Source organism: Callorhinus ursinus, unplaced genomic scaffold (assembly GCF_003265705.2).
Source record: "Callorhinus ursinus isolate GAN/ISIS: 27379988/994484 unplaced genomic scaffold, GSC_fseal_2.0 scaffold9, whole genome shotgun sequence".
Taxonomy (NCBI): Eukaryota; Metazoa; Chordata; class Mammalia; order Carnivora; family Otariidae; genus Callorhinus; species Callorhinus ursinus.
Window position 1 is genome coordinate 59,196,970 of NW_027397071.1, and position 9,501 is coordinate 59,206,470.

General features: G+C 45.3%; 1 protein-coding gene across 13 annotated transcripts in view; it reads left to right on the top strand.

Moving 5' to 3' along the window:
• LRP8 (LDL receptor related protein 8) overlaps positions 1-9,501 on the top strand; it is a 77,506-nt gene extending 68,005 nt beyond the window's left edge. For 8 of the 13 annotated variants that reach the window (XM_073896728.1, XM_073896729.1, XM_073896730.1 and 5 more), the window contains 3 exons: positions 1,148-1,320; positions 2,365-2,541; positions 4,845-9,501. In XM_073896728.1, coding sequence (XP_073752829.1) covers positions 1,148-1,320; positions 2,365-2,541; positions 4,845-4,883 — 389 coding nt within the window. In that variant the 3' untranslated portion in view covers positions 4,884-9,501. The remainder of the gene's footprint in view (positions 1-1,147; positions 1,321-2,364; positions 2,542-4,844) is intronic. The other 5 variants (XM_073896732.1, XM_073896737.1, XM_025871658.2 and 2 more) reach the window with 2 other exon arrangements.

The window sequence follows — 9,501 nt, forward strand, 5'->3', positions numbered from 1 at the left end:
CCAGGAACATGACACTTCTCCCAATTTATTTGAGCCTTCTTTTATGTCCTTCTGTAAAATTGTATAGATCAAATAGGACTTGCACATTTCTTGTTAGGTTATTCCAGGCATTTTATAGTTTTTCGTTAAGCTACTGTGAATGTGTTCTTAATCCCTCTCCCTTTTCTAATTGGTTATTGCTGATTAGTAAGAAAGCTATTGCCTTTTTTAATTCTTGATGAACTGAAGTTATTTCTAATAGTTTTTCATCTGCTTTTCCAAGATTTTCTGAACATACGGAACTGATAATACTAACGCTTTGGTTTCTCCCTCTCCCCTGTGTGTCTTCTTCCATTCCTGATCTGGTCTCACGCCAAAGCTAGGTCTCTGGAACAATAAACAGTAGCGGTGGTGACAGGTGTCCTGGCCTTGTTCCTGTCTTTAATGAGTATCGATGATCACAGTATGATCAAAGTAAAAAAGTCCCTCTCGAGCAGCCTGGATAGCTGTCATCAGCCTCCACTTGAAAGCTCACGGTGATCGCCTACTATCTCGTGAAGCTGCTTACCCCATTTTTGCCCAGCTGTGTTAGAGAATGTCCTCCTTCACTCATTAATATGTTCATCAGTTGCACATCAGAGCCAGTGTCTCCCTGCTGTGTCCCCTTCTAGAGATACTCCTCTTCTTGCAGAGCCCCAGCCCACCACCCACCCTGCATCTGGGGAGAGGATGGTTTTCTCAGAGAATTCCAAGGAAGCCGCAGCATTAGGATGAAGGTGTGGTGAAGAAATTCATTCATTCACTCAGTACATGTTACTGAGCGAGGCAGAGCAATGAAGACACAGTCCGTGCCCACAAAGAGCTCAGTCTGGTTGGGGGTACACACACATATAAAGTACAGTACCATGGGCTGGGGACACACAGGAGGGAGCAGCTGACTGCTCCCCTAGAAGCAGAGGAGACTTCGCATTTGAGCGGGGTCGTGAAAGATGGGCAGTTAATAAAGGAAGATACAGGAGCAGGGCTTCCAAGCAGCAGAAAAAGGACTCGCAGAACCACCTGAGGAGCAAGGGGCAGGAAAGTTGGAGAGGGGGCGAGAAATGCCCTGACATCTGAGCAATGGGCTGGAGCCTACCAGAAGTTCAGCATGCTGTGTCCCTTTCTCCAGCGGTAATAGCCCTGCTGTGCATGAGTGGCTACCTGATCTGGAGAAACTGGAAGCGGAAGAACACCAAAAGCATGAATTTTGACAACCCGGTGTACAGGAAAACGACAGAAGAAGAGGACGAAGATGAGCTGCACATAGGGAGGACCGCTCAGACTGGCCACGTCTACCCTGCAGTAAGTATCCCGTGCTGGAAGAATTCCTGCCTTCCTGCCTTCCTGCCTTCCTGCCTTCCTGCCTTCCTGCCTTCCTTCCTGCCTGCCTTCCTTCCTTCCTTCCTGCCTTCCGCCCACCCTCCCTCCCTCCCTCCTTCCTTCCCTCCAACATTTATCAGGAACCTTCCATGCGCCAGACACTACTCTAGGCCCTGGGGACACAGAAACGCTGGGGCAGGTGGTTGGGGTGGAAATGTATCAGGACCACCTTGTAGCTGGAGGCTGTTCCTAGGGTAAAGAAACCAAATGTCTTTCTTTCTGCTGAGTACGTTTTCAGAACCTTTGGCCCGGAAGGGTAACTGTGGCCATGCAATTCAGATGTGTTCATTTCACACAAACACTGTGTGCTGGCTGCAAGCCCAGTGCTGCCCCGGATATGCGCTGTTCACAAGGAAGGAAGGAATGTACCCACTTCCGAGGAGCTGGTGGGGGGTGAGAGTCACTTACTGTTGTACAGCTGTGTGCGTAGTGCATTGGTGGAGCTCAGGAGTCTCTCTTCCAGGAAGCTTTCCCTGGTTTCTTTGTTCTTCCACAGCCTCTCTCCGTCCCAGCACCTGTCACACTGTAGTCAACTTGTCTTTTTGCTCATTGGTCTCCCCACTAGACCGTGAACTCCTTGAGGGCAGGATCGTTCAATTCATCTGTTTCCCTGGGCCTAGCACAGCATAGCATACTGGGAGCCAGTACATATTTGCTGAACAAACGCTGAGGGACCATCGACAAGGGAGCTGTTATTTCTGTTTGGGAAACCAGGCAGGAAATGTCTCACAGAGGCTGTGATAGATGAACTGTATCCTTGAAAGGTTAATAGCAGTTTTTCAGCAAGAGGAGGAGGAAAATGGCATTCCAGAAAGAAGCAGGTGCAAAGGCTGAGGGGTACAATAGGGCCTGGCTTGTTGGGGGAGCAAGGACCGCCAAAGTGTCTGGAGCAGATGTCATGGTCATACAGCAGAGTCAGGGGGCTGAGTGTGACCTCATAGGTCATCCAGTCCATCCCCCTGTCAGGCAATCAGCAGCTTTGATCACCCACTGTGGGCAGAGCCCTGTCTTGGGGAGACCAGAGAACTGGAAGACCCAGCCCCTGCCCTCAAGGAGCTTTTTGTCTTGCCGGGGGAACCAAGGTCACAGCTGCACCAACTCCCGAAGAACCCTCTTTCCGAGCTGCCTGTCGTCAAGTGCAAGGTAGGGCAGTGCCACTTTGAGTCTGAGGGGCTGGTGAGTGAGGGCGTGAGCCTAGGCAGGTGCAGCCAATCCTAGAAGGCATTCTGGTCCTGGAAGGCTGCAAATTGTAAGCTGGGTGTTGGGGCAAAGAGGAAAGATGAGTTCACTGTAGACCGAGGAAATGGCCTGAGGAAGAAACGATCGAGTATGGGGCAGAGCAGACTGCCTTGCCATGGAAGCACATTATTCATGAAGGGGAGGCATGGGAAGTGAAGTTGAGCAAGTGAGGAGGGCTGGCAGATGGCCTTGAGACTTAACCTCGGCCAATCACACAAATAGGTGCTTGACCAAGTTTTACAGATTGGGGGTGGGGGGCAGTGGAAGAAGCGTTGAGCTTAGCCTGAGGAGATGGCTCCCAGTTTCACTGCTCCGTAGCCTTGTGGCGTTAGTCACTTCTCTCTGCTCACTTCTATTTGTAAAATAAGAATGATAACCCCCATTCTATTTGCTTCCTAAATCCATAGCGTTCAGGTGAGACAGCACGCGTGTGAGAGCTTTTGTGAGTTACAAAGCACTGTACACGTGTCAAGTGGCGTTGTGTCCCAAGGAGCAAATAACCCCTCTGGAGGAGCCATTCCTGAGGTATCTAAGGCCCGAGGAATAAGCTCCTGCCGGCTGCAGAGAAATAGAGTAGGAAAGGGAGGAAATGGACGTTTAGTGAGAACCTCCTGTGTGTCAGACACTGCTCGGTGTTTTATGTACATTTCCTTGTGTAGTCTTCACAGTAACTTTATAAAGTTGATATGATTAGCCCCATTTTGCAGATGAGGAAACTGAGAATAGAGAATGTGAGTAACTTGCCTAGGGTCACAACTAAGAAGTGACAGAACCAGGACAAACACTCCAGTCTGTACGTACACAAAAGTCCATGCTCTTTCCACTTACGTCATGGGGTAAATAGCCTGGGAGCTCTGAGAATCAGTATGCTCAACAACCTGTTCTCCCTGCTGCCCTTTCCTCAGGTAGCTCCAGCATCACTGCCTTTGGTCTAGAGGTCTGTCTTGGAGAGAGAGGGAGGGTAACCGGGCTAGAAGACGAGAGTCTCAAGTATCTGTGCTAGTAGAGCAAGGCCATGGCGTTCACGCAAAACCACAAATAACCCAAAGATGATTTGAAAGGTAGTGGGGTCACTTTTTATTGTCTGTAGACTGTCCACAGGTGGGAAATGCTAGTCTGGTTCTATTTTATTATGCTGGTCAGGTTGATCTAGAATACTCTGGACCCCACGTGTGTTAAGCACTCTACAGAGATGCTCTCGTTTGGTTCCTCAACAACTCTATGTGGTAGGTCCTGTTCTTACTCCCATCTGACAGATGGTAAAAACCACGGCTCAGAGAGGTGAAGTGGTTAGCCCAAATTCACTTAGCTAGGAGGAAGATACTGAAACACCGGGGTCTGCCCAAAGGAGTGTACCCAGGAAATGGAAAAGTGGGAAACAGGATTACAACAGACCCATTTGGGGAAAGCCATATGTGTAGCCTGTAGGAGAAGACACTCCGAAAGAAAGGAAGGGAACTCAGACACTGTCTGCAGATTTCAAGGGTTGTCTGTATAGAACTCTCTGAGAGAACCGGGGAACATCAGAGTATTTAGAGAAAGAGATTTCTTGTCGGTAGAGGAAAGAGGTTAAGTCCACTGTCCACTCTTTCAATGGAATAGACCAGCTCAGGGGTTAATGGGCTCAGCCCACTAACAGTCAGCCGTTTGTGACAGGGGAAGTCTAGCATCTAATGACTAAAAAGTAGGGTTGAGGGAAAGAGGGATTGAATTTAATTGACCTGTATTGCCTTCCAATTCTGTATAATCAGTTAAGAGGGGTGCGGCAGATCGCCTGCCTAATTGTGACTCACAAGCTAGAGACAAGTAGCTAATGGCCTGGGATTAAACATTTGCCAGAGCTAACGCACTAATGTTGAAAAAACCTAAAATCCTCCGAGGAAGGACTGAGAAACTTGAGACCTCCCCAGCACTCCTTGACAACGGGGCAGAAGAGAATGATGGAGAGAGCGACAGCTCTGGAATCACACGGGTCTGGGTTCAAATTTTAGTTCGCCCACTTGCTATGTGATCCAGGACAAATGTTAAAGCTCATTGAGTCTCCGTTTCCTCATCTGTAAAATAAATATGACAAACCTGTCTCTTGGGGTAGTATGAAGATTATGGGAGCTAATGCCTATAAAGTCATAGAATGCCTGCTGCCTGGTGGGGACTCAGTAAATAGCTCCTGCGGGTCTAATGGTGATTTCTTTGCTCTGTCTCCCCAGCGAGTGGCATTAAGCCTTGAAGATGATGGACTGCCCTGAGGATGGGACCACTCCCTTCGTGCCTCATGGAATTCAGTCCCATGCACTACACTCTCTGGATGGTGTATGCCTGGATGAAGGGGTTTCTGTATATGGGTCTGTGTGTGTGTGTGTGTGTGTGTGTGTGTGTGTGTGTGTGTGTGTGTGAGAGAGAGAGAGAGAGAGAGATTTCTTTTTAATTTATGTTGCGGAAAGGTAACCACAAAGTTATGATGAACTGCAAACATCCAAAGGATGTGAGAGTTTTTATATGTATAATGTTTTATACACTTTTTAACTGGTTGCACTACCCATGAGGATTTCATGGAATGGCTACTGCTGAGTGACTAACATGATGTACATAACCAAATGGGGCTGATGGTACACTAGCTTACTCATCATTTTAAAACTATATTTACAGAGGGTATTTGATTTGGGGGGAGCTTTTTTCGATTTTGGAGTTTGGGGTTTTGATTTTTTTTTCTTTTTTTTTTAGTATATAAAATGATTATGCTTTGTGGCTATCCATCAACATAAGTGAAAAAAAGGAGAAAACACTTCAACTCCCTCCCCCACTTAGATTATTTATTAGCATATTTCAAAAAATAAGATTAGTTCTATAAATAATTTAGAGACACGAGAGTATTTATTTTTGGTATGATTGGCCCACCATGCGGACTCTGTGTGCGTTTACGTTTCTATGTGTATGTGTGTGAGAGAGACAGATCTGTAGAGAAGAGGCACACCTGGGGCTGTTCGAATCCATACAGAGAAAAACATGGGGAAACAGTCCACAGAGGGGTATCTGTAGTTTTCAGAGAAGCCTTTGGAAATTCGGCTCAAAAAAATGGGTGCTGTGGTTTGTGTAAACACCTAGTGGAAGAGGCAGATCTTTTCCACCTCTGGCAATTCCTGGGACTCTAGTCAGTCAGGCACAGCCTTTCAGTTCACCTGTGGCTGCTGGGACTCCCGCTCGGGCTTTCTCTTCTGTGTCTGAGGCCAGTGCACAGACTTCACATGGTGCCAGAAGTTCTCGTGAGCTCAGGCAAGAACACACCCGAACCTTGGCTCCTTGTTTTAAAGTTCGGCATTTCAAGTAACTTCCTTTTCCTTCAGGACGCTTAGGTTGAATTCATTATGTTTCCTCTGAAGCACTCCTGGGGTGCCATCCTCGTGGAGAGCTAAGTGGAGACATTTCTAGAACAGCCCAAGGTTCCTGTAGAGACTGGCTCAGGCACTGAACCTCTGAGATATGCAGTGGGTGAGGGTAAGGACAGTGGAATAGGTTCTGTTACATCTCTATTTCTCCCTTTCCCTTTCCCTTCCTCTCTGCCATTTCTTGTAAGTGGGGGAAACAACATAGGCTTGCTACCATCGTGTGTTCATTTAGATGAAAGTAGCTTTTGGCTGAAGTCAGAAAAAGTGGCCAAACTTGAAGTCCTACAAAGGGGGAAATGGCATCTACAACACTGTCGTATATTGGATATATATGTTCACACAGGGATTTGGCTTACTACTTTGTAAATAAAAGGAAAAACTCTGGGTATATGTATAGATTTTTTTTTTTCATTATGGACACTTTTCTTTGTTTTTGCTGGGCGTTGGGAGAGGTGGGAGAAGTGCTCTTTTCTCTTTGTGGGGTCTGCCATTGAAAACGTAATCCTACGGTCCCAGAAGGAATTCTGTCCCCACCAGCTCTCTCTTCCAAGATCTGATCTTAAGTCTGCTGTTCTGCCACTTCACTCCCACCAGACAGCCAGGGACAAGACATGTGAACAAACTGAACAAATTCTGACACCCCTCCCCTCAGCAGCCCCCAACTCAATGAAGCTTGGATATCTCACCAGCTTGATACCCTTCACATTTGCAGGCAGGCATTCGGGAGTTCTATAACCCTGCTCCTAGAACCTTTCTTCAACGTCACTCATGATCTCCTCACTTCTGAGAAAAACAACTGTGTTCTGGAGCCTTGGCCCTATGCTCTGCATAAACAAGCAATTTCCTCATGATATGCATGTGTTGTAGTCCTGAAACATTCACTGAGAGGCAATTGACCTAAAGACCAATACCAAATAGGATTTTAAGAACAGGTGGCCAACTCCTATGGAGCTTAATCACTTACTACTATTCTTTCAAGAATGGAAAGTAAAATTATTTTTGACTGGAGAAAAATGACAAAAACATTGAGATTTACACAAAACAAGCAACTTTTTCTATGACCCGTCTCCAAAGAAATAGAATTCCCTGGGGAAATGAGAACAGTGACTAATGTGTAGTTTCTAAACTTTCAGTCAGATCCTGGCATTCCCAGAAAAAAACAAAACAAAACAAAAATGGGAGTCAGGATGGTTCAGCCTGAGATCTCAAAAGGATGATGAAACACAGCTTTCTCAGAGACATCCATGTTTCCCGAATATGCTACAGCTGCAGTTTGGAAGAGGCGGCTATGGAAGCAAGCTACGGAAGACAAATTGCAGAGTCCTCACGTGTCCACTGGTAGTCAATAAGATGAAATCTGAGGAGGTCACGTCCATCCTCCCTCTCTAGTCTTGGAGGCTTCTGAACCTCATTTTGAGGTGTAATTGCATTTCTGTTGCCTTTTGCCCCTGTGCTGTCATGTATCTACAGCCAATAACAGATCATAGAGTCATTGGACTATAGAGCCAGAAGGAAACCTAGACATAATGCCAGGAGGGTAGAAGATTTATCGGACATTTTTTTTCTCTGTTTAAAAGAAACTGGTCCCAAACCTTTTCCTTCCTTTCCTTCTCTAGGAGACTACTTTGGGCTGCCTGAACATTGTACCAAACCTGCTACCTAATGGCCTGTCTTCTCAGTGGAATTATGAAGACGCTGGTAGAAATAGCCTTCCAGAAACAGAAAACTAAAATTTTATTTATTTACTCTTGATAGCCTGATTATTTATTAAATAGGTTGAGGTAACCTTTAACCTCAAGATGAGATCGGAATTAAATTTATGGCAATAAGTACTGTGATCCTTCCAATTTTCTGATTGCAGTATATCCATTCACTGAAACCATTTGCCAGGTACCAACTAAATGCTGGGCACTGCAGATGGACAGGTCACTCAAGTGTTTTCTGTCCTTACAGAGTTCACTGTAACAGTAGAGGAAGACATGTGGAAACAAAAAAGGAATAGATTCTTTTCAGAGTACTCTTAAGGCACAAAGGGAGAGAGAGGTCATTTCTACATAAGGAGATGAGGAATGGGGTCAAGAAAGGCATTGTGGAAGTGACCTTATACTAAGTCTTGAAAACTAAGTCGGAGTGTCCGGGCTGCCCCCCAGGCAGAGGAGGATACGGAGACATGAAACAGCATGAGGACTGGAAGGAACTGCATGTAATTCATTGTAATGAGCAAAAGGCTCAAGGGGGACTTAGCAAGAAATGAGGCTGAATGGAAAGACAGGTTCAATGTAAGCACTTTATAGAATACTTGTGTTTAATTTCTGCTTCAATTATGCAAACATTTCTTAGTCATTTATTGTGTACGAGGCACCAAGGGCATCATGGAGAGTTCATCAGGATGCAGCGCCAGCACTTTGCAGACATGACAGTCTTTAGCCTCCAGCTTTCCAGTGGCCAAAGGGAAATAGTGACTGTGTTTCATATGTTTGAGTTGACCTTTTTTTGAATATAAGGGTAATGGGATTTTCACAGAAGCACTCCATGTTGTCAAGAGCCTCTGAGATTTTCTCAACACCAAGAAAATGAAATTTTGGAGATGGGTAGCCTGCAGAGGGAATCCCAAGCACTGTCTAGTCAGGTGCTGGTGGGAGTCGGGAGAGAGCACAGGAATGTGAGCCTCACTCCTCTCCCTAACTCCAGCTGTACTATTTCACAGAATATAAATGAGTTAGGAATTAAAACATTCAGAGTAAATAACTTCCTTTCCCATCAGTGCATGAAGATAGAGTATCGGAGTCTCCTCACACTGTATTTTCAAGGTATTGGGGATTTTCAGGAGACAGAGAACTTAGAGGTGGAGGAATTACAGCTTCAAATTTTCAGTTAATATAAGAAATCAGGAAGCTATTCACTCAGGCTATGCACCATGTGCATAGTCAAGAATCAGCAGAAACCCTCTGCATTTGCAAACACTTTGTGCTATAAAAAGTAACTTTAAAAAAAGCCACCTGTATATGTATATATATATTTAAAAACATGAAGGTTTTGATACTTTTTTACAAAAATTACAAGAGAAAACATACCTGTACAAACCATGTGTTTTAAAGTAGCATTTTGTTCTGTACAGCTGTTGTTCATTTGGGGGTGAAGTACTGGTGTGCAGACTCCATCACATTGTACCCAAATGAATTTTCCTTGTCTGTCTTCCCCCCAACACCCTCAAATGACCGTATTTGATGTAACAGGCATGTTAGAATGTTGGGTCACACTGACGGTTTCTGCTCTTTTTGTCTTGTCATTCCGAGTTTCGTTAGCTTCTGTACTCAGTGCCCTTTGCAGTCTGGTTTTTGTTCCAGAAGCAGAGGGTGGCAAGCTGCATCTCACTAGCTATACTGACATCATCTTGGTGAACGAAAAACCAAATGTGAACATTTGTAAAATCAGTGCACTGTTTCTAGAGAGAGATTAAATTCATTTTTTAAAATCTGAA